Source organism: Micrasema longulum, unplaced genomic scaffold, assembly GCF_059751315.1.
Source record: "Micrasema longulum isolate JH-2025_06_02 unplaced genomic scaffold, ASM5975131v1 h1tg000624l, whole genome shotgun sequence".
In the NCBI taxonomy this organism is placed as follows: domain Eukaryota; kingdom Metazoa; phylum Arthropoda; class Insecta; order Trichoptera; family Brachycentridae; genus Micrasema; species Micrasema longulum.
The window spans coordinates 108,039-135,036 of NW_028277820.1; the positions used below are offsets into that span (position 1 = coordinate 108,039).

The following is a 26,998-nucleotide window of genomic DNA, read 5'->3' on the forward strand; positions in this document are numbered from 1 at the left end:
AGCCTCGCATCGGTCACAGGAGCCGTGTCATATTGGTGCTTTCGGGGTTGCCAACCAAATATTCTACAGCATGTCTACAATTGCTGTTTTTTAGTCTTAGCATTAAAAAATCTGTACTCCTATCTACAAAAAGAAATGTCATTTTTTAATAAAGTTTTAGCGTTTTGAAAATTGCTATTTTGTCAGCATTACGTAATTGTTTGCGATATATTGATCGCAGTGAACGTGTTAACTCGTTCATGACGAGAGTTCCATATGGAACTCAAAAAAGAATTGGCATTCTATCCCTCATATTGAGTTGTCTTGTGACAATCACGGAGTTAAAAGTTATTTCTAGTCTCAATGCACATTTGTACGTGTTAAAATTTAGCTCCCATGGATAGCTCCCATAAAATTTAGCTGCAATTTAGCTCCCATTTAGTCCCTGTTTGTGACGACGTGAGCAGAGTTGCGATTTCCACGTTGGTGTTATTTTTTTGCGGAATGTAAAAAGTGTGTTTTTTTTTTAAAAGGTCTTGTACTTTATAAAGTTCATGAAATTTACCTATTAACATTAACAAAAAAAAAATTTTTAGTACAAAAAGCATTCCATATAATATATTTTTCTAGTCTCCTAGGGGGTGGAGAAACAAAATATAAAAAAAAAGGAATTTTGTTACTTCCATAACAACCGGTCTCTAAAACTTCGGAATGAAATTTTAAAAAAAATCACGATTGGGTTAATCAAATATAATTTTTGTTCTTACGATTAACCCAATTGTTTCAATATTGGGGGCATTTTCGACGAGTCATAAATAACTATTAGTAAATGGGAACCGGGAGAATAGAGTCTGGTTCGAACCACGGACCTCTAATCCGCACACCACTGGCCGCAGGACCATTTTATTTTATTATTCACATTTTTACAAACATGTCCTTGCACACTGGTTGGCTCATTATTTTGTAGCGATTTCTGGTTCTGTTTCATTAAAAACAAAATTGAGAAATTATAGAAATATGGTTGTTTAAATATAAATGTCAACACCATGGTGAATGTTATCATAAGTCCCGTAAATCCTTCCACATTCACTTTTTGAAGAGGTTCTCCAATTTCTGTTAAAAATATTTGTCAATGGATTGGTGGATTTAATCCAATTACATGTATACAAACATTTGGAACAAAAATATTGTTGATAAAGTAAAAGAACATTTAAAAAGCAACATCACAATTTATTTATATTCTTCTGTTAGTGTGAGATGTATGATGTGTTTAATTTTGCATCTTTAAAAACTATATTTACAGGACATGAAATAATAAGAGTTTTTGGTAAATATTTTACGGTTTACTGCAAGATTCAAAAATATAATTTAAGTACTTTTAAAAAATTTATATATAAATACAATATTCACTTTAAACATTAATCATAACTAAATTGTAAGGACTCCTGGTTAAAATGTAGAACAAACGGGTTTGGTTAGTAAAAATTAGATGGCAGTGACACATTTAATGAATTGAAAATGTTTGCATTTTTCATGGAAAACTAAAACCATAGAATTAAGAATAGTACTAAACACTTTTGATGTTTCAAAGGGAATTTTGACATGAATTAGATGGACTTGACATTTGATCTTAAAATCTTCCACTTTGAAGAGAATTTTTGAAATTAGAATGTTGCAAATGAAAATTTGTAGATTGAAGAAGACACTCTTTTATTTCTATAATACATTACAATGAATTTCCACAAAGATTTTTCAACAGGTTGACTGACAATCACTCGTTTGTGTGTGTGAGGTGCCAATTAAGGGTTTTGATGGTATGTCATTTATATTATTTGTCAATTCCACCTGTAACTGTTGTGGCGAGTTGTTTGTTTGTTGGTGCAACAAGCACTTTAAAGTTGTTATATTTGTTACATAAATAAAAACTAACAACCTTTAAGCAATTTCGCAAGAAAAAAGTGTATTTCCCACTCTCCAGCAGAGCAGCAGTCAACCTGTTAAATAATTACTTATTGATTACAAAATAATCATATTGTAAGTCAGTATAAGCATTTCAAAACAAGATTATTAACAACATTAAATATGTTTTCTTATTATTTTTGGAACAAATTAATAAATTTAACTCTATCGTTAAATTTTATTGAAACTGATTAGTTTCTTCGGGCGTGATTGAAACATAAATACTGTTTTCATAGAAAATGTTGATAATTGATTTTTATTTTATTTAATAAAATAAATAAAACAACTTTGTTTTTAACCACTAATTTTTATTTTCCACCGACCGGTTTCAAAGCAAACAAGCTTCTTTGTCAAGGTTTACGTAACTAATGAATTGATTCCTTTTTATTTTATTTCTATCATGTTCACTAAATACTACACGTGGACCCAATAAATCAAGTGTTTTTTTTCTCTCCTTTTTTTCTCTTACACGGGTGGTAATCTGATATCATTATTTTCGAAGGAAGACAGGAGAGGACTAAAAGAAATATTGTTTATTTGGTTATTAATTATTGTTTTCTTATTATGAATAGCTTTTTTAATTTCTAAGATTTCTAAGTTGTCTAATTTTAATATTTTATTTTCAACAAGAAGTACTTTTAATCCAGTGTCTTTATTGAAGTTATGATTATTTTCTATCAGATGATTTGCGAATTCAGAAAAATTATTATTATTTAAGCATCTTAAGCGTTCTTTTACTCTAATATTAAAGTTTCTTGATAGAAATAAAATAAAAAGGAATCAATTCATTAGTTACGTAAACCTTGACAAAGAAGCTTGTTTGCTTTGAAACCGGTCGGTAAAAAATAAAAATTAGTGGTTAAAGACAAAGTTGTTTTATTTATGTAAAAAAATGTCTTTTCATTTATTTCATGTTATGTATAGGTGTTAATTTATTTTTGCTATCATCAATCATTATTTTAGATAGGCAAAGACATATTCATAATATAATAGCTGCACAATATGTCTATATTTCATTCCTTTTTACAAATAATGTATTGTGCAAAGGAACCTAATTTGAAAAATACTTTAAAAGTAATGACAGGTTAATAATTAACTGCAAAGTTAATTCATTTGGTTATATTTTAGAAATAATATTTTTTTGATATACCCGTAATATTAGGCATTATCAAAATGAATAATATTTTTATCTTACTTAAGTTAAAAAATAATTTATAAATAAGGCACACTAATATAACTCCACAAATATTATACTTATCACAAACTATAGTATAATATTATATAAATACATTCTATTTATTCTCAAATAGTAATGGTTATTTTTAAAAGCAATTTTTATGAATAAAATATTTCATTTGAGGCAAAAATTAGTTTGTTGGACCCTTTTTAAAACCATAACTTGCAGTTTTATGCAAAACATAGACAATAATTGAATAAAATCACACTATTTAAAAAGTCAATTAATGCAAATAGTCTCCCACACACAACCAGTGCTGTGTCAGCCATTGTTGGACAATAACGAAAAACGTATTTTTTTGTTTTAAAATAAAATTAGCGGGAATCACACGAAAACAAAAGATTATAAAAATATTTAAAAACGTACACTTTTTAAATTTTTAAAAATATTATAATGGTTGCACAGATAACTTTTTTTGATGGCTACAGAATATTAGTAAAGCAAACACAATAGAACAATTTTTATATATATATATTATATGGACGGTTTCATTAATGTGACGGATGTTCATGAAAAATACTACTTATTGTAAATACTCGATACATGGTTTTAAAAAAAATATATATTTTCTGAAAAGCTGAGTTTAGCGCCATTGAAATAGTTTTTGTAGTCTTCTACATCCATTTTATTTTTATTTAAAGAGTTCAAATTCGGACAAAATTATACAGTAGAACTCCATGTATCCGAACTCCAGTCATCCGGATTGCTAAATATCCAAATCGTTATTAGGAAATTACAAACGAAGATGTTTTTCATTTTCATTTAATTGTGCAATTAACTTTGCTGGACATGTTTAAGTAAGTTTTGAATGTGATTCCAATTCAACAATGTTTGATTATGTCCAAATGCTTGCAGACTGGCTTGATTTATGTAAAGTGGCCACTTAAACCAGCCAATGACAGGTCATAAGCCCTGTAAATGCTTAGACTTCCATATTCCCTTCTCAAAAATGTTTTCCCTCTCTGTTGAAATAAATTTAAATATGAACAACTCCCTAGGGAGGAAATCCAGCCAGTCTGCAAGCATTTGGACATAATCAAACATTGTTGAATTACTACCTGGTAAAAGAAGAAGTATAAAAATTGGAAAATTGTTTTCAGCGCTGCCTAGTAGGTGATTTGGTTCAGCCGGATGAATAAAGGTTTCAGCTCTTTTACTTCACAAAAGTCAACAGATGGAAGAGTTGAGGATATGTGAATGTTTAAACATGGGCAGAATGGTGAATGTTACACAGTGTGTAAAGTGGCCACTGAAACCAGCCAATGACAGGTCATAAGCCCTGTAATTGCCTAGACTTCCATATTCCCTTCTCAAAAATGTTTTCCCTCTCTGTTGAAATAAATTTAAAAGTGATTCCAATTCGTTATATTATTTCAAAAGCAATGAAATCTGGCACTCATTAATCCGGATAATTGGAGTTATAATGTACTAATATGAGTATAATTAGTTCATTGTTTAAAAAATTATCCTAGATAAATTATCACAAAGATGCTTATAAATACAACAAAAAAAAGGTCTTTTCTCTTTATATTAACAACTAATATTTTTTAATATAATAATCATATAAAAGCATAAATGCAGTTATTTGGGTACTTATCATTCTAGAATATTATTTATAATCAAGGCCAGCCTATTGACAGTTATTATTTACTTGTACACACAATCCTGCATGTATTTTTTAATTTCCAAAGTACAATCATACATTTAATTGAAGTAAATATTTTATTATCCAAAAATAACAGTGTTTTACTATTATAAAAATCTTGTGCATGGGTAGTATTAAAAAAAAACCAATGTAAACAAAGAAACGTATGTGTCATTTTTTAAAAGTGTTGATTTGAAGTGGTAAAAATATGCTGATTTTGTGTATTCACAGGAAATGCATTATAAAAAATGTAAGTATTATTTTTCAATTAAAATTAAAATGAGTGACGGCAATAATCAATTTTTAATTCATAAGTAAATGAGTGCGATTAAATAGTATTCTGAAATGACCTGATCAGATGAACGAATAAAATTATTTTTTTAGATTTTCAATTCGAGTGTTATAACATAAAGTATATACAGGTAAACGTCGTTTTGCGCCGCGGCGTGAGATTCTCCGGTTCGGCCGATACCAGACGACAGTAGGCACCGCGATTCTAATAGCAGACACACCTTTACACGTTGTTTTATTCTATTACCGTGTACGCGAACACCCTATTGTGTGTGTGAAATTGTTTCCGAGTTAGTTTTCGTTTTGTTTTTAAGAAAAATAAAAAGGCATGAGTATATTATTATTATAATTAAAAGAATATCAAAATATTTTTATTTTATGCTATGATTCTGCAAGGAAGAAAGCAACCATCAAAGCAAATGAAATTGGATGCTTTTTTCAAAAAAGTGTTAGAATTTAATTTAGTACCGACGAACTGGTGAGTTAGTATTTATTATAAAAATCATTATTTAGATTGTTATTTATTTTGCAAACGAATTTAAACTATATTTATTAAATACATTTATATTTTATTTTAAATATATATGGGATATGTATTAAATAAACTTGTTAGATTATTCTTAGAATTTTGACACGGAACCTAACCTTACACCTTCCATTATATTTGTGTTCATTTTACGCCGATTTTTTTTTACGCCGGTGTCTCTCAGAACAAAAGCCCGGCGTAAAACGACGTTTACTTGTATTTTTAAATACATACTTAATCAAAAACAGGTTCTGTCACATATTATAAACTAATTTCAAACAGAAGTAGACCACAGAAACAATATATCGTACAATGGTCGTACATAAATAATATGCAAAAAGTGATGCTGTACCAAACAGCTGAAGTTTTGACTATATTTTTTGTATGTAATTATTTCAATAACTTAATTTATTAATAGCGCGCTACTCAAAACTATTAAATCTAAACATATTTCATGATCCTTTATATCAAACCAATTTAAGTTTAGTATTATGGAGTTTTTAAAGGAAAAAATGTAATATGAATACATTTTAAGGTTAAGGCATTAATCTGGTTCTTTATATGTCTATTTTGACATGGAACTATTTTGGATAAATTATAAAATACGACTCATTGTTTTACCATTCTGGTTAAGTACTAAACTAAAATATTACATACTTTATGCAATGGCAAATGCCACGGGACATCCTAACTAGTCGGATGTTTAAGGCAAATGACGGTTTGTTTTATATTAAACGATTTATGTATTTCTAATGAGCCGGTCATCGTTGGAAAAAGCCAAGAATTTTGCTGGTGGTTGTTGGTTCTGCTCTACCATTGTCCGCCACTTTCCTTTTCCGCTCTTGTGATGAGAGCTTGTTCTTCATCTGTTCTTCGATAAGTTCTTGCATATCCATCTGTAAAAAAAAAAACAAATTGAAATTTTCTTATGTACGAACATCCTTATGAAATGACAGTACAACAATGGCAGGCCAATAGCAATATGCTAAGAAACATTTTTTAAAAACAATTATTGAGCTGACTTTTGAGACTGGTGGGTATGTGACGTGGATACCCGCCACTGGTCGAGCTGCTGGCTCAGCTCTACCATCTGCCCAGCGGCCTCTATAATCCCCTCAGATATGATGTGCATCACGCGTGTCTCTTTACCTACAACTGATCGAGTTACTGACTCAAGTTCACCTTCTCTTTTTGCCTGACGGCCTCCATAATTCCCCCAAATGTGATGTGCATCACGCGTGTCTCATTACCTGCCACTGGTAGAGCTGATGGCTCAACACCACCTTCTGCCTGAAAACCTCCGTGATCCTTTTAGATTTGAAGTGCATCTCGCGTGTCTCTTTACCTGCCACTGATCGAGTTACTGGCTCAGATTCACATTCTGGCTAACGGTCTCCACAATTCCCTCAGATATGTGTATTCCTTTACCTGCCACTGGTCGAGCTGCTGGCTCAGCTCCACCTTCTGCCTGACGGCCTCCATGAGCTGGCCGGCGGCCTGCGCCAGCTCCACGCGCGCGCGAGCCGCGTCGCCCTCTGCGCGCGTGCGGCGCGCCACGGCCGCGTCGCGGGCCGCACGGGCTTCCGCCACGGCCGCGTCCCGCGCCAGCTCGCCGCCCGCCGCGTCGGCGCGCGCGCTGTTCGCCTCGTCCCGCGCGGACGCCAGCTCCACCTCCCACACGGACACCTGAAAAGATAAGGAAACATTGAGCTGCTGCGTGAAAACAAAACATAATCATCATCACACCCCTTGTCCTCACCCGATGGTGATGGGGCACTCCATTTGTACACTAAATGCAGCGTATATCGATCATTTGTTACCTACGGGAAAATTGCGTGATGGTAGTAGTAGTAACATAATATGTATGGCATCATCATCATCATTCCCTTTCTGCACCCAAAGGGCACTGCATTGGTACACCAATCGCAGAGTATCTTGATATTTTTTGTTACATGAAGGTAAGGTGATCAGTCTTACGCTTCAGGTACCAGTCCAGGGGCTATGGAATATTTTAGTGCGAAAACACCGTTAAAATAAATATTTCATATCAACCATGTCGGGAATCAAACCCGAGACCCCTCACATGGTAAAAAAAGCATTTTATCGGAAATTGGTGATAAATTACAAATATCATCAAAAGTATACTCACAGTATACCAATAACACCAGGCGTTACACGTCCACTACATGTCCAGTCACGTAGTCCAGTACTAGCTACTTAGTAGCTCTCGGGAAGTTAGCGCGGGTGCACATTTCACCCGAGTCATTAGCGATACCTAATGGTTTTTTCATGTTTTCAGCAGTTAGATTTGAAATATTATCATCTTTAAATTAAATTACGGTTAATTAAAGCCATTCCCTATAAATATTACATTTTTCCCTTTTTGAATCTCTTATTTTTTAATGTGTAGTGACTACACAGCACCGTAACGCGCGGGTGTATTTAGGACAGTAAGGGAAAGGTTAAGTATTGTCTTCTCTACCTTTTTCTATAGTATTGAAATTATTTTGTGAAGTAAAGAAGCTTTATTGATGTGGGTTGTCAGATTGTAAGATCACTTTTCCATATTTTTAAAATTCTATCTTACTTTATGTGCGTGAGATTCTAACGACTAACAACTTGTAAGATAAACAGCAAACACAGAAGGTAGGAAAAATAAAACAATCAAATTATCCCACTGTCCTCAGCCCAGTACTATTTGATATTAATCTATAATTTAAACTCGCTACAAAAATAACAGAATAAACTCTATCTAGAATCAATTCAATATTGGGTACCGAGAGGATTTAAGTGAAAGGTGTTAGAAGCTGTTTACTTTCTCACAAGTTGTAACAATTAGTTGTTTAGGCAGTCGAGAGATAAAGATGCAGAGGTCATTTGCAGAGGTCAAACGATAGGTAGGCATTGACATATTAATACATTGACGCGCCTTATAGAGTAAAATATTTAAAAAGTAGGGACACGAAATACCCATAGTTCTTATTTTTATTCTGAGTGATGGGGGTCAGTGCTATACAAGCTCCTGACGTCATTGCGACCTGTGAAGATCTATTGTGACGGGTCCTCGTGAATAGTTCTCGCTCCCCAAGCCGAGGTCTAAAACGAGCCTGGCTACTGTGTGGAAGGCGAAAGTTTACACTTTGCTAAATCTTCCCCTCCAAGTCCAGATCCGTAAAATATCGGGCTATTAGGTAGGGGGCGAACTCTTTAACATCCTCAGATTTAACCAGCGGTCCCCCGAGGATGAGGCTCCTTTTATGACGTAAGGCAACGCATTCACACACAATGTGCAGAGAGGTGTTTCCTCATTTATTTTCATGTAATTATTTTTAGTTACAATGAAAACATTAGAGTATCCAATTAATTCTCAACACATTACAAAATATACATATCAGATTTATTAAATAAAAAAGAGAAAAAAAAGTCATGTCAAATAGACATACATATTGCAATTTGGAAATTGCCTTCCTAAGAGAAATCTCACTGTCATGAAATATATCGACATCCGAAGCGATACGATTGAATAACACGATTGCTCTCCCTACTGGCATAACCATTGGCAGTTTGGTTCTGCATCGTGGTAGGCAGAACAAACGAATTCATTTAAAATATCGGAATTATGTATGCGACCACCAATGAGTTGAAAAAAGTGAACACCCAAATGAATATCCCTTCTCCCCAGCAATGATTGGTAGCCCAGCATTCCTAGTAAGAAGTCAGTCGGGAAAAGCCACGGGTAAAATCCATACTTTTTGAGATACAGATAATGCAGAAATTTTTTCTGCATCCTCTCTATCATTAAGGAATACGTGGTTTCGTGGTTTCTCATCTGCACTGCAGAACCTACATCTAGAAGTTTCGGAAAGGTTCATTCTAGCGCGGTGTCTGTTCAATCTGCAGTGCCCTGGGCGGGCTCTAGTGGTAACCCTCACTTGATTTCGGCTGAGCTTTATTAGGTCAAACGTTGTGGGTACCCTTTTAACAGTTCCTTCATGGTGCTGACCATGTACTATACCAATAGTTACTGAGTTTCTTTATTTATACCAGGGCTGCATTCGATGATCATACAAAAATTGGAGGATACTCATCTTTGGTGCATAAAAAGCTTGTACAATATTTTAACGTTACCAACAATATTTCCAGTTTGTCCAAATTTTTGTAGACAAGGACTGGATTCAACTTCCTGGGGAGCTGTTTATATTAACATATTACAACAGAGATAAAGAACATTTTAGATAAGGTAATATAGAAGTCTAGGCATCTACAGGGCCACTTTACACACCGTGTAACATTCACCATTCTGCCTTTATTTGAACATCTATATTCCTTCAATTCTTTCGTCTGTTGATGTTTGTGAAGTTAAAGAGCTGAAACCTTTATTTATGCGGGTGAGATTCATCTAATTGAATTATTTCACCAACATACTAGGCAACGCCTGAAAATGTTATTTTTTCAATTTCTATACTTCTTCATGGACCAGGTAATTTATCAACAATATTTTGAGTTTGTCCAAATTTTTGTAGAGAAGGACTGGATTCAAATTACCTTCTCTTAAATGTTCTTCATCTCTGTTGTAATATGTTATTATAAACAGCTCCCCTTGACATACTCAAAATATTGTTGATGTTTATTTGTTGTTTGAATTTTTTTATACAATATGTTAGTGTGTTCATTGAATGAAATCATTGTGATGTAATATGTACATATTTTTTTCCCCTCTTTTATCTACTGTATTAAAGTGTTCATTTCTACACAAGATATATTTTTGTAAAGTAAAAGGCACCACGTGCTGTGTATATTAATAAATAAATAAACAAAAAAGCAAATATGATGTGTAAATCACATATATAATTAAATTACTTCACGCCTACTCGTTTTTAGTGAAAATAAGAAAAAGAGGAAATAAAGAAGAAAAAAATAGAAACAAGTGTTTAAAGAAGATAATGAAGGAAACGTTTCTTTAGACGTGATTCGAAAATGTATTGTGTTTTGTAAGAATGTCAGAACGATTCAAATAAATTGAATTTAAAGAAAACAGTTTTTGATTGTGTTTTAAACACAAATAACATATAAATATATAGCAAAGTATTTAAAAAAGTAATAAAATATCTCAATTCAGCGCCAAAAATTACCTTTGCAAAAATATTCCGTACACTGCCGGCCAATTCAATTGAATTTTTATCGGATTCTACAGTACAATAAATTATTGAATGTCGCATTTTTACAAATTATTAGCAACAGAAACCTTTTTTAATTCTCTGAAAGCGACGGTAAATTATTTTTCACACCTTCATTATTTTCTAAACATGAAATCGTGTCCCTTCGTCACGCCATTTGTGGCTTTGTCATATTTTATTATCTTATCTCAATGAATTTATATTCTATATGGATTCATTATTTAATTACCTCTTTAATAAATTCAATGTTAAATATACAAATGTATCATTATTTCATTACGTCTGAAATAAATTCAACGTTAAATATACTGAAATGGTCGGCGCGTTTGGTCGGTTCGATTCCCGAGATGTTTGATATGAAATATTTATTTAAAAGGGTGTTTTTTCACTAGAATATTTCATAGTCCCTAGACATGTATCTGAAGCGTAAGACTGATCATCTTACCTTCATGTAACAAAAATGATCAAGATACGCTGAAATTGGTGTAAAAATGCAGTGCCTTATGCACCATTAGGCGCGGAAAGGGAATGATGATGTTGATTAACAGTATAATCTATAATGATGTTTTTTTAAATATTTTAAATAGTTTATTTTTATTTATTAAGGAAAAACAACAGTTGTTATATAAGAATACAAAATATAAAAAATAGTGCATACATCCAGTTAAAGTTTTTCATAAATATAATGAGAGAACATGTTACACAGTGAATAGAAAAATAATATATTATATGAGACATGAGAAAAAAAAGAGCTCTTAAGAAGGTTAGAAATAGAGTGAAGGAGTGGAGGAGAGGGATTTTCATAGTATAGTTCAAAATATTGATATTATAATAAAATAAACATAATTAAAGGAACACAAACTTATTACACACTGACAAATGTTTTATTTTACAGTGTTTCAAAAAGAATTTGAATCCACAATTGAAAAAATACATGTTTAGAAAAAACTTAAGCTTTAAAAATTTATTCAATATATTTGTACGCTCCAAATGTCGAGCGAATTTTTGTTTGACAAGAAATGCGTGACAGGATTGAAAAAGATGTCGTGTTAGAACGAATGAAAGTTGTTTAATTATAAACAATAATAATTATATTCTGTAATAATGTTACGTTTTTGGAGATAATGTTAAAACATGCCAAATGTATTGTCGGCTAAATTTGGCCGTTCTCTAAAAAAATGTATTTTTTTAAGCATTCGTCAAAAATTTCTCTTTAATGTGTGCATACGGCGAAACTATAACGTTCCATTACAAAGTTTTGTTTATTTATATTTAAACTGGGTTGTGGTCCCGTGGCTTGAGTCGCGGACGCACAGATCAGAGGTCCGAGGTTCGCACCCCGCCCTACCGCAACCTGATTCCTATTTAAAAGGATAGGCGATCTTCTAGACATTTAGATGAATAGGTATTTGAACATTGTCTTTCTGTCCCTCTCTCGCAAATGCCTACCCAATGCTGTGCGAAAAAGAAACTGCACGTTCGACTCGACAAACTCGACGTTTGTCCCGTTTTCTGCACTCCAAAACTGAACCGATTTGGTTGTTTTTTTAAAGAAAGAATATCAGAATGAAATTTTGTGTTTCGATACCTTTTCCATTTTTCAAAATTATTTAAATATTTGTATACTGTATGTCTGAAGACGGCAGATAAAACTAAGCGCTTTTCTGAGTTTTTGGATGGTTCTAGCTCCCATTTTATAAGAAACAATTTATCAAAAAAGTAAAACGATAGACACGCCAATGACAGATATCCATAGTTTGCAAAAAATCTGCTAAAGCACTGTTCTAGTGCAATAATCCAGGAAGAAAATACGAGAATACGTTTGTATAAAGAAAAGTCAGACCGCCTGTCCTAATAATACGCCACATTTACTTTGTTGGATTGTTACTGAGCCACGGTTCAGATGTTGCGATTCTTACTGTGGGTAGGTACCACATTTTTGTTTCCGGCCTAACATATTCAATATTTAACATTATTCAAATGTATAGAATAAAAATATAATAACCGAACTATCCGTGTGCATGTGACCAGATATTCTCACTTCTCACCGCAATCACGAATCAGTTACTTTTGCAATTAATAATTAGTTTGATCTACTGTGTTGTTTAATAATAATCATCAAACCACGTCAATGCCCCTCCTCCATGACCCCAGGATCTGGTTATTTGATCCTGACTGCTACGAGACAGGTTCCAAACAATAAGGTACCAGAACCCCAGTGCAAGGTAAGAAATTGCATTCATTGTATTAGGGTTCAGTGGCAAAGCATAAAGATAACACATTCCGCGAACCAGACAATTTCGAGCGTAAATCTGCCAACGGGCAAGTGACGCGATCAAATAAAATTATATACATGCTCCCAAAATTGAATTAATTGTGTAAATCATAAGAACGGATGTATTTATATTTAAATAATTAAAAAAATATATAATGGAAAAAAAATTACATCATTACATCGTAAATACAACAGTTTTATGAAATTCCATTAAAGACGTCTTAAATAATATTTTACGAATCTTGTGCTTAACTTTTACGCATACGACCTATGTATATATACTTGTATAAAGTGTTTTGAAATCTTTGTCATAAAAAATATGAATGTTAATGTTAACAGAAGGAGAGGAGAGATTATCATAAACATAGTTTTACATTTTTGTTTTAATTTATATTTAATTTTTATTAAGATTGCTATCTCCAAACTATGTCTATTTATTTTTAACATTGAATTAGTTCAGTGCTACGGGAAATTGGATATAAAAAATGTATTTTTACACGCAGTAAACATTAGAGCATTTAATTGTACGGCGAAGTTATTCTGAAATGTATGAAAAAAATATGAAAAATATTTTGAAAAAAATAAGTACTTTCAATGACGTCACAAGTTCTTCATAATCAACCAGTAATAGTGGTGTGATAGATTTTCGGTTTCCGGAAAGTCAACTCACCAATCAGGACAACGCACCGAAGAGAACTTGTGACGTCGCGCGCGGAGTATTAATAAAAAAACTCAAAATAATGAATTTTTTGGCCTAGTTTGATAATCTATTAAATTGCTCATTCAATGTTAAAAGTTTTATCTACTTTGATATTATATTTTCTTTTGCTGCAAAATAACTAATCTATAGTTGCTCCGTGTAAATCTGTTGGCGATATATATATTTTTAAATACTTAATTTTATAAATATTTAAAGCATTAACTTTGTGGTCAAATATTTTACTAAATGTAATTAAATATTTGTACATAACCACTTACCGAGTTTTCTGTCTACTGGTTTTTTTATCTACCAAATAATATCAAACACGCTTGTTATACAAATAATAATATTTGTAAATTATTGCTTTATAATAAAGCTAAAAAATTGTTTATCAATTTTAATTAAAATGCGATTATTGTCATTCAGTTTACGTTAAAAGAACATCAAGAAATTTTTACATTCGTTTTAACTCTTGTGTGGCTGTGATGTCACACTAGTCGACATAGGACACAAGACTTGATATATCTCTCTTATTTTTTTAAATGGTGAATTCGTATTTTTTGTAATCTTCAAATGGACATTTTCACACCGGATTTGGAAAGTGAATTTTGTACAACTATGCTGGATGTTAATACAAAAAAATATTTATCCTCGCTACGCGAAAAAAGAGTGTCCGCTAATTCAGCAACACATATGTATAAGAAAGAGCACGAAGATAGAACTCATCACAAGGAAGACAGAAACGCTGTTCTATGGCAGGTGTTAGTGTGAAAGAGACAAAAACAAAAGTAAGTAAAGTGTAAAATAGATTCAGATTTCAGCCGGTTGATAACAGTGATGGGAAACGCACGCGCGTAATCTGAGCGGCGTATTTATGATTATTAATTTATTTTACTATAACAGGGCTAAATTATATGTTTATTTGCACAAATAATGGAAAAGGGATTATTAAACAGTATGTCCCCATGTTTTTTTTTCAATTTTTGAACTTTAAATTATTCCGTCTTTTACTAGTGGTAACACGATGTTACAAAACCGCGCGCAAAGGGACAGTCTTTTAAGAGTTAAAGAACATAATATATGTGGTGTCTTCAAAATAACAATTTCTCCGGATTCGCAAATCACCTAATCAATTTTAATCATGACTTTTATAAATATACAGGAGATAAAATCTTGCATGCAAATAATAAAGGGTTAAAAATAAACAAAAATGAAATATTTCACATTAGGAAAGCTTTAAAAAATCATGTTTCTTTGATCAATAATCAAATAACTTTTCAATATAGCCCGTTATACGATGTTCCATTGAAGCAATCACCCTGTATCTATTAAACTCACGCCCCTCCCTCCATCCCCTCCCTCTTTATTCAACTATTTCTCCCACAACATAAAATATTTTTATAACCTAATCAGTACGTATAACGGTTGCTTGTTAAAATGCATGTCGTGTTAGTTTTATATTTTTGTGCGACAACTATAGTGAAGGTGTATAGAGGGTTTGGCATGCTAGTTTAATTGATGTCCTGACGAAGAGACGGGCACGTCTCGAAACCGGTAGACATAAAATCGGTAATACAGCATTTAGACTTAATTTTAATTTTCATATATTTTAATTTATTTATTTTTTGCAAGTGGAGTGATACGGAGCCTACATAAGTATGTTTTTTTACACTGTATAAAAAAATATGTAGAAAACTATAATTTGCCTTATAATTTTGGTTTATTTGCAAATATTTTACGGTTTCTTCGTAGTTGCCTTGACAAAATAACTGGGAAATCTGTAAATGTTTTTTTCCCCATTTTTTTGTTGAAGATTGTATTATTTTCACAATAAATAAATGTGGAAAACAAGCACCCAAAACTGTGAATGAGGAAGTTAGATGTTTTTTTATTTGTTAATATACTAAATGAAACTAAACCAATTCGGGCCCGAGGTTCAAAATTAAAAGTATTAAACCCGATTATATTTTCAATTTTTACATGTATTACCAGCGCTACGATTTTTTCAAGTTTTGTATTTCTGAAATAACACCGCGTGTGACGTCAGAGGTTCTCTTCCGCTTATTCTCGGTCAGTTTTGTCCATCGGTCCATTCACGGCAAGCAAACTGGAAATCTTCCATAACTATATCATCATTCGTTGATTTATATGAACCACTGACGTCGTTTAAAGTAGTTCGTTTTTATCAAAATGTTAATTATATTTTTTTTCGTGTATTTTCAGGAAACTTTGCAGTACAATTTAACACTCCAATTTTTACCGCGCCCAAGAAAACATTTATTGTATCAAATTCTGGAGGCACAATACGAATCTTGTAGCCATTGACTCAGATTGATTTACAAAATATGTATATGTATATGCACAAAAGCATAATAACATAGCCACATATTCTTCACGGTACACTTTTCTCATTTATTATACTTCCGCATTTAAATAATATATGCAACCATTTTAGTATTAAACACAGATAAAACCTTATACTTCCAAAACTATCAGAATTAATGGCGTGATCACATTTGGCCTTCGCTAGTTCACATTTACCCTAGATAGCGTGACATCCAAGAATTTACTGCAAAAGTACATTTTATATGTAAATACAATGTAAAACAACATAAATATGTAATCATAAATATTGCCGTAAGGTAATTTTTCGGGTTTGCATAACGATTCACTGCGCGATTTACTTTTTAAATTAACTTTTTGCATCACAACAACGAACTGGTCAAGACGCCATACACTCAGAGATGGTGTTCCGAATTTTAATTTAAAAAAAATATATACTTTATTTATTGGGGATATCAACAGTAATACATGTAACAAAAATATAACAAATAAAATAAACAGAGAATAAAACCAATTACAGATATCCACAGAAATACATTAAATACACGTACAATACATACTAGTGTGTTTGTGTGAGTGTAAGTGAGTGAGATGGTGGGTGAGTGGGTGTTATATAGGAATGAGGGTGGACATGTGTGTAAATATTATTGCACAAGTGTCGAAAATATAAATATATATAAAATATTAAAAGTTAGAGATAAAATAAAATAAAATAAATTAAATTAAATTAAATAAGATAAAATAAGACTTTATTATTGAAACTAAGTATAAGACAAAAAAGTATGTTTTAAGACGCGCATTTTAAATGTTTTTTTTTTACAATCAAATAGATCAATAAAGGGAAAGTTCAAACCCTGCGAGTACCTTAACTTTGCTTCATGTATGGCACATTGATGATTAAACGTCAAACAAATACGAACACGTGAAACTAAATATGAAAATTTTCACTTTGACCACTTCGACCTTAAGTTGAATTGACCAAACCGAATAGACAGTTTTATACATAATTTGACGTTTAATCATCAATGTGGCCATTTTATGAAGTAAAGTGTTGTCACATTAAAAAAAAAAATATCCCCAAATTGACCACTCTCTAGGTAGAGAAGATTCAGAATATCACCCCAGGAGGAAACTCAGTGGTTTTTTTAGTATTTTTTAAATTGGTTAATGACTCAAACTTAGCCATTTTTAAAGTCTTTATTTATCGTTTTATCAGCGCTATGATTATTTAAAGTTTAAAAATTACTCCGCCTGTGACGCCAAAAGTTCTAGTCGGATAATTCTGCTGTCTGGTGACTATCACAACACTATTATTGGTTGATTTTTAAGAACTTGTGACTTTACTCAAAGTAGCTCATTTTTATTTCAAAATGAGTTTTTATTTATTTTAAAAATAATTCATAATGATACAACAAAAAAATGAGACACAAATAGCAATATCAAGAGTAACCCTCAAATCGATTATCGCAAATTAATGTCATCATTTCTAATATTTTTTGCTTCGTCTTTTTTTCAAATAATTTAGCTGTCAATTTATGTGAATTATTTTATTTTATTTTCATTTCTGTGAGGTCCTAACTTATTACGGATTTTGTTTGAAAAAGTTGGGACGTGAATATGGAAAAAATCGAATATTTACTGTAAATAGCCGTAATCAATTATAATTTTGTTTACAATTTTCTACTAAAAAATGTATTGATGTGGAAAATGCGTCATTAAATAATTTTACAATGCCATGACAACGTCCTATTACACCCTAAAAAAATTGAGGAAACCGAAAATGCTGAAAACTCAAAGACCGCACACTCGATAATCAAATTTTCATTTGCATTGAATAGCGTGAAAATTACCGGCCTCAAATATAAAAATACCTAATTCGTGTAATTAGTAAAATGGAATTGAATGCGCAGAAGAGGTGGAAATAGGAAATAATGAAAAAACTAAACGCGTAAATTTGCCATGACAGCTAATTCCCGCCTTTACCTTGGCTGCCGTATGTCACGACAGTTCTTTGCCCCGTGATTGGCGGGATTGTTCGCATTCTAGCATTCGTGTTGCCAGTATAAAAAATACACTTTTATAGCTATTATTTAAACTACAATAGGTAGGAACTGTAGGGCTTCAGATTACTCGCGTCTGCAGAGAGAATGAAGTCGAACATTTATTAGTGAAACGTGAGACATGTTTTACATTAATACGCCATAATAAAAATAAAAGATTTGACGTATCGATCAAAACGTTTTATAAGGATAACAGATTTATTGAGCAATTTTTTTCCGTCTTTCGTCTTTTAATATGATATTCAGGTCTTTTAACACTTTGTCACGCCTGAATATTGTACAATACCCGAGACCGACAGCAAAGGGCGCTATAGAAACACGTTTAAAAAAAACGCACAGAGATCTTTCTCCTTTTCTTCGCCGACAGCCTCCGAAGCAACACGTAACAATTTAGTAGTGTAATATCAAAGTAGGACATCTGTTATGTAGATGATTTTGAACAATATTTTGAGTTTGTCCAAATTTTTGTAGACAAGGACAGGATTCAACTCCCTGGGGAGCTGTTTATATTAACATATTACAACAGAGATGAAGAACATTTAAGAAAAGGTAATATAGAAATATAGGCATCTACAGGGCTTATGACCTGTCAATGGCTGGTTTAAGTGGCCATAAAATAAAGGTTTCAGCTCTTTAACTTCACAAACATCGACAGATGAAAGAATTGAAGGAATATAGATGTTCAAATATAGGCAGAATGGTTTATGTTACACAGTGTGTAAAGTGGCCACTTAAACCAGCCATTGACAGGTCATAAGCCCTGTAGATGCAATATTCGGGTAAATTATAAGAACGTTAATTTCTGTTTATTTTTAAATAATATATTAACCGAGGCGTTTTTATAAATATTTTTATTTAAATCATTAACAATATTTTGAGTTTGTCCAAATTTTTGTAGACAAGGACTGGATTCAACTCCCTGGGAGCTGTTTATATTAACATATTACAACAGAGATGAAGAACATTTAAGAGAAGGTAATATAGAAGTATAGGCATCTACAGGGCTTATGACCTGTCAATGGCTGGTTTAAGTGGCCATAAAATAAAGAAGTGCTCTTTAACTTCACAAACATCAACAGATGAAAGAATTGGAGGAATATAGATGTTCAAATATAGGCAGAATGGTGAATGTTACACAGTGTGTAAAGTGGCCACTCAAACCAGCCATTGACAGGTCATAAGCCCTGTAGATACTTCTATATTACCTTCTCTTAAATGTTCTGCATCTCTGTTGTAATATGTTAATTAGATGATTTTGGGCTAGCTTTACTTTTTTGTACTAAAGTAGTCCGTTGATAAATTTATTCCTTTTGCGTAAAATAATTATTTTGCATTATAAAATTAAGCTGATTATGTCACAATCCGCCATGACAGATTTTTAGTGACGTGACCTGAATATCGGCCTTCTATTGATTAATCGATTGACAGATGTCTGATTTTGAAACCAAATCAACGCAACGTGATAATGTCCAATTTTGAAATCAGCATAGATTTTTTATGGTGTTTTTCTATTACTTCGGTCCATTTTGTCGCACGTGTGAGTGAAAATATAAAAGAATCAATTATTACCTAAATTTCGACATGAATGACAAATGTCCAAGTTTGATACTAAAGTCTATTCATTATAACAAGAGTTTCCAAATAAAGAAACCAACCGCGTGATATCCGACGGAAAATAGCCTATTTCACATATATCTTAATCTAAACGGCACGATAAAATTATAGTGGATTGACATTTATTAGATTCGCTTGTACCTACATATTTAATTATTATTATTTTTAATTATTTCTTGTTGATTAAGAAACACAACAGAAAAAATATATAGGTATAACATCATAAAAAAACGATAATTGATAATATTTAAAATATTTTAAACTTTTTTTTATAAAACTTCATAGTTAATGATTTTCAAACATTAACAGATGAAATAATTAAACTTTACAAACATCACCATATGAAAGGATTGAAGAAATATAGATGTTCAAATTTGGGCAGAATAGTGAATTTTACACAGTGTGTAAAGTGGGCGCTTAAACCAGCCAATGACAGGTCATAAGCCCAGTAGATGCCTAGACTTCTATATTACCTTATCTAAAATGTTCTTTATCTCTGTTGTAATATGTTAATATTAACAGCTCCCAGGGAGTTGAATCCAATCCTTGTCTACAAAAATTTGGACAAACTCAAAATATTGTTAATGATTTAAATAAAAATATCCATAAAAACGCCTCGGTTAATATATTATTTAAAAATAAAAAGAAATTAAACGTTCTTATAATTTACCCGAATATTTAAATTTTGGTGACCATTTTCAACGAGTTGTAAATAACTCTCTATTAGAAAATGGAAACCAAGTTGGGGTAGAGTGGGGTTTGAACCTCAGAACTCTGATCCGTGAGTCCGCAACACTAGACACGGGACCACAAATCGATTCAAATTATATTGTAAAACTTAAAAAAAGAGATTATAATGATAATTTTATCAAAATCATTATTTAAATTTAGCGAGTACTCTCAGGTAAAAATCCTGCAAAAGAAAATCGACTGGAGATTAGTAGGTCTCATGGTGTACTGGTTATTGCGTTTACCAGGCATTAAATAAATAAATAATTGTAAAACAATAAATATCGATCCATTGAATTGTATTTTATCATGCCGTGTAGATTTTTGCCGCGGTGTGAAATGGGCCAATCATGCGATATTACGCAGTGGGCTCGTAGTTTGCACGTGGACAGCGGTCTAGTCTTCGTGAATGTACAGTACTCATTTTATCTGTCGTGTCGTTTACACGTGGACAATACAATTAATAAGTAGAGAGGACTTTCTTGTCCCAGCTACGTTAACCGCCTCGACCGCGTAGGACAATACGATTATTCGGCTACAGTTCACGCGTGAGCGCTGCGAAAATAATAAACCACGGCGTTAATTACGAGCGAGTTCACGAAAATTATAATCTATTTTAAACCTAGATGTATTGGAATTGTTGAAGGACAAACAAAAAATAAAAAGGAAATTTTTAACCAAATCTCTATTGTTATAAGGTCCTGTTTGTACACGAAGGCAATGCGGGCGCGGCTGGTGGCCGCGCAGTGGTGGGGGTAATTGTTCCGCAAAGAGAGCCTGTCCGTCTATCTCCGTGACAATGTCTGTCTGCTGGCCTTTAAAGTTCTTGATTGAAAAAATATTCCTGCAGTTTGTAAATGAGGAAGTTCAGTGCTACGGTAAATTTGATATAAAAAAATGTATTCTTACGCGCAGTAAAAATTGTAAAATTTAATTGCATGGCGAAGTTTCACGAAAATGTATGAAAAAAATAGTAAAAATGATTTTAATAAAAATGAACCATGTACTTTGAACTGCGTCACAAATTCTTTCGAATAAACCAATAATAGAGTGTTGTGATAGATTTCCTGTTTACGAGAAGCCAACAGTAATCAGTCAGCAGTACTCTCCGACTAGAGCTTGTGACGTCACAGGCGAAGTAATTTCAAAATTACAAAACTTTGCGAAATCATAACGCTAATAATGGCTTATTCAAAACTATTTTAAAAAATGGCTTAGTTTGATAGTTTAACTAACAAATACAAAAAAACACCGAAGTTCCTCATCATTAGTACTGCTATTAAATCACATTAAATCAAAATAAATAAAATAAAATTAAATCGGTTTACACACCGACATTTGACATTGGTTTATTTGTCAGCTACGTGTCGGAAACAAATATCCGAAACGTTAAACCTCTACCAAATTTTACATATCCGAAGTATTTCTCTCACCTTCGTCTGTAGCTCGAGGATGAGGTCGTTCTTGGCCTGTAGATCCGCGTCCCTGTCGTGCAGCTGATGCGCTAGCTTGTCCAGCATGTCCTTAAACCGTACGCCCTCCATGGCAGCCACCAGCAACGCCAACTCCTCGGCCACCTCTGCCAGCACCCCTACCCGCAACTGCGTACCCTCGCCGCCCTCTACGCTGCTGATGGACAGGTCAGAGTGCAGACCTGGCGACGGGAAAAAATACAATTTACATTCGGCTAAATCAATTTTAAAAACCTGCTCCGCAAATGTATGTTATATTTTTGTACGTGTTAGAATATAAATAATATATACGTATACAGAGGAAATAAATATTTGTGTAGCGGTTTAAATTGCTTAAAAAATTTGAAAAATTATCTCTGTCATTAAGGCTGGTAAAACGCATGCAAAATGAGGAAATCATACGATTTTGCTATTTTAAAACCAATGTTTTTTTAATCGCGTAATAATAATTAAAAAAAAAACATGAATTAGATAAAAACAATAATTTTTAAAGGTATTTCTGTTAAAAAATATATGTACTTTAAAGTTTTATGAAACTAAAATATAATTACTTTAGACCGGCAGATTACGCCATTTCAAATTTAGACTAAACTTAGGTATCTGGGATCTCAATAAAGACTAAGTATTGAACTAAAATTTGTTGTTATAATTTGAAGATAATAAATTGAACATGAAATTGGCCGAAGCAAAATTTTATTTTTTTGTTGGTACCGGTAAGGGCAGGTATTGGTCATAAAAATGTTAAAAAGATATTGTTATAAATTAAATATTATAGTCAGAAATATCTTCTTTTTTAAAAAAAAAATAATACAATTCTATAAAAAAGGTTTCAACTAAAATATTTCGGTAAATATATATTTTTTAAAGTATTACCGAAGGCATGATTTTAGGTTGAAATAAAGGAAAATGTCACAAAAATGTAGGTGATTTAAAATGCTTGTATTTCTTTTCAAAAACCAAAAAAAAATCCACACCTTAAAACTGAACCGATTTTTATGTTTTTTATTATCAGAATAAAATTTTCTGCGTCAAGGACAAAAACTATTTTCAGGAAAGAAGTAAAGGACTGGATTTTCTTAAGTGGGAGGGATTTAAGTAGGAAACTCCTTGATGATTTTCCGAATGTTTGAATTTACTCTTTACCATATTGATGTGCCAAATTTGTGTTTTTTTAAAATAATTTTTTATGTTTCTGATCCTATATTTAATTTGTGGTCATATACTCATGTGTCTGTGTCAACTAATGTTGTTGTTGCTCGTCCAATCTCAACACAGGACTTTAGTCCCATGGAGTTGGGACTTATGTCTCAAATAATGCACAGTAAACTTATGTATGTAAATAAGTAAATAAATAAAGAAATCTACGCAACAAAGTAGGCACTTTATTGATTTAAAGAATAGCCTTATTCCATAACTTGTTGCGTAGTTCGTCATTCAAATTATAAACTCTTTGACATTTTGACACGTGTTGTGTTTTTTCAAGGTTTCATTTTACGAGATACAAAGTTGACATTTCTGAATCCAATTTGTCTTATAGGAACAGTGTCTGAAAAAAACTAAATGTCAAAATTATCCACGCCTCGATATAACACATATATTATAGTCGCCTTATCAAGTTACAAAATATTGCTGACATGTTTTTATTCGACATTTTGTCAAATGCGAAACATAACACCAAAAATATTCTTAGACAATACACATACATATTATTTTAGGTATTAGATTAATCTAATATCTAAAACTAATTGTTTATTTTTACGGTACTTTGACTCATATCAATTATCTATTGTTATTTTTTTAAGTGCTTTCGTACAAACTTCAAGTGTTGCTCGATTAATTTGTCATTAATAAAACATTGTTAAAAATATTTTCTGTATATTTAAAGTGGCCGAGTGCCGATAGCAATGTTAATCTAATATATTATGTACATAGAATTGTAAAATTAGTCATTCTATGCTAATATATTTTAAAATCCTTATTTTAATATACGTCACAGGGTACCTACCTATGTAAATCAAAACACGTAGTGCTTTATGTAATCGGTACACATATTATTTATATTTTTATGTATTTTATTGTTTTTTATTATATATTATACCATATTATTTATGTTTAAGTAACATGTATTCTATTTTATGTTATATTGTTGAAAAAATATTTTAAAAACCCTTACGGATTATTATTTAACCGTCCAATGAGGAAGTACAGTGATACTAAAATTTTTATTTTTATTATATACGCCTTTACTCGTTTGCGAGTGATTTTGGCTCTTAGAAACAAGAATAAGAATAAACGCTTTAGTGAACGACAAAAAAAACCATACCCACGAAAAAATATAATATAATGTGAGGTAGTTAAAATCAGTATGAAAAAGTTATGTGACAATTTAATATTATTACGGTCTAAATTAAACGTAAACATAACATGACATTTTGGGCCAAAAGTAAAGAGGGACATTCAATTAGACTTATTATTTAAATTTGGCAAATAATATTAATCAAATTCAAATATTTTTATTATTTGTCCTTAAGAATTTAGTCAGAAGTCTTTTGTCGTAGAGGGTACGGTACTAAAATTGGAAGTCAAAAATATTTTTTTTATACGCGGCAAATATTAGAGCAATTAATTGTTCGGAAAAGTTTCTCTAAAATGTGTTAATAAAATCAATAAAAAATAGCCTTGTCCTGCCATAAATACTGTTACACGAGTTCAAAAATTCATAAAATGTAAACAATAGCAGGTAGAGACCCGTAACCTTTATTCAGGTAAAGTACCAACCCTTATGCTATTGCTATAATTAGTCCGCCGTTGGACGTCAACGAGTAAACATGGAGTGGGGTGTTCAAGAAAACCGAATCGCTGTAATCGCGTTACACAAAGTTGTGAAGAAGCCGGAAGACATTTTTAACATCCTAAATGTTTTGTGTATCGAACTATTAATCGGTTCAAGAATATTCAAAGCGCTGAAGACCGAAAAAGATCTGGACGTCCTCGAACTGTGCGGACTTCAGAAGCTATTGAGGCTGTCAGAAGCAGAATTCATAGAAATCCGCTCCGTAAACAAAAAATCTTGTCCAGGGAGATGAATATATCGACTCGAAGTATGTCTCGCATCATCAAATCTGGCCTAAAGATAGCGGCTTACCGAAACAGCACTGGTCATTTGCTTACTCTACCTTTAAGGAACAATAGGAAGACCAGAGCAAAAAAACTTATTTCACGATACGCGAATATTTTCCATCGCAAAATTCTGTTTTCTGATGAAAAAATATTTAACATCGAAGAAAACTTCAACAATCAAAATGATCGAGTGTATGCTTATAGCTCTCGAGAAGCCCTTTAAGTCATTCCTAAAGTTCAAAGAGGTCATCATCCAGCATCAGTGATGATTTGGTGGGGTGTCTCCTACGAAGGGGTTTCTGAGCTTCATTTTTGTGCGCAGGGTGTGAAGACAAGTGCGAAATCGTACCAAGATGACATTCTAGAGAAGGTTGTTAAGCTTCTCAATGACACAATGTTCAATTCGAGACATTGCAACTTCCAGCAAGATTCTGTTTCAACTCATAGGGCAAAATCTACCTAGCAATGGCTGGAAAATCACAGACCGGAGTTTATGAGAGCTGAAGATTGGCTTTCTGGTAGCGTCTGTGGTCAGTGTTGGAGACCATTGTCTGTAGCAGACGACATCCAAATTAGGAGAGCTTGAAACGGTCTTTGAAAAAAGCAGTGGCCAATTTCCCCATGGATATTGGTGCGTGCTGCCATTGACGATTCGCCGTCACGTTTAAAGGCCTGCGTGAAGGCAAGAGGAGGACATTTTAAATATAATATATTTTTTCAATCAGTGGAATTTGCATGTTGGCCTAGTAATAAAAAAAAGTTTTGTAAAATTAATTGCTTTTTTATTATAATATAAACAGTTTGTAACAGTATTCATGGCAGGACTAGGTAAATGACGGCGGTCGAATACTAAATACGCGATGCGCATGACTGAGCGTTTGGGCATGTGTTAAGTGTCATCATTTTCGATGGCTCAGACATGTCTATGTAAATTAATACGTCAATGTTAAAAGGCAATAAAAAATTATCTTAAAATATAAAATAATTTACTTCTAGACTCTCAATTATATTTTGGATAAATAATAATGTTGTCCGGTATAATTCGTAAAATCGCGTTGCGCCGGATGGCGTTATTGGACGCTATTATGAAGCAGCTTTCGTTGTTTGACGATTTTAAATGTAGAACAAATAAATACAGATATATATCCATAGATAAAAGTTTTGGTGCTACTTGGTGGCAGCCACGGTAGGTACTTGCTTGTAGAGGTATTACATTCTGTTGTTTATGGTTACAAGAAAGAAAATGTCGTTTTACGGGGGAGTTTTGAAACGAACTTCGGGTAGAACTCAACTTCCCCATTGCAAGCAATAACGTAAATAATGTACACTTTATAAGCGCGTAATAGATGGCATTTCAAATCATAGGATATTGTTTTAGTATTATATATTCTAACGCGTGTATCGCGATTTGGTATCTCGTTCTTTTGAATTGTTAAGGGGAATGTAATATTTGTTTAATATGAGCTGCGGCTAGTTAGCGAAAACCGTATTATTGTTATGCGTCTATTGTTTATTATTTATATTTCTTAGTTTTTAAACTTTGCATAAAGAAATATTATAGTAATATAAAGTCGCTTTGAGTGTCTAACTCTGTTCTAAAACCAAAAAAAATCTCGTCATAAACACAGTATGTAATATAAAGGCACCGTGGCGCAGATGGTTGTGTGAAGCTGGCGTCGCGGGTTTGATTCTCGCCAGTTCCAAGAAGAAAATTCAAGAAATATTTTTTCTCAATGAAAATCTTCAGTTCAACGGGAAATTGAATACAAAAAATGATTTCTTACGCGCGGTAAAATTAAAAGCATTGAATTGTAAGGCAAAGATTCTAAAAATTGTATAAAAAAAAATTATTTTAGAAAATTAAGATTTTT

The 26,998-nt window shown here is 32.4% G+C and overlaps 1 protein-coding gene across 1 annotated transcript in view; it reads right to left on the reverse strand.

The window, feature by feature from the left end:
• Positions 1 to 6,013: 6,013 nt before the first annotated feature.
• LOC148280055 (bicaudal D-related protein homolog) overlaps positions 6,014 to 26,998 on the reverse strand; it is a 217,914-nt gene continuing 196,929 nt past the window's right edge. Inside the window, exons 6-8 of the mRNA XM_088228990.1 lie at positions 21,969 to 22,189; positions 7,066 to 7,323; positions 6,014 to 6,533 (exon numbers count right to left, since the gene is read on the reverse strand). Coding sequence (XP_088085116.1) covers positions 6,399 to 6,533; positions 7,066 to 7,323; positions 21,969 to 22,189 — 614 coding nt within the window. The 3' untranslated portion in view covers positions 6,014 to 6,398. The remainder of the gene's footprint in view (positions 6,534 to 7,065; positions 7,324 to 21,968; positions 22,190 to 26,998) is intronic.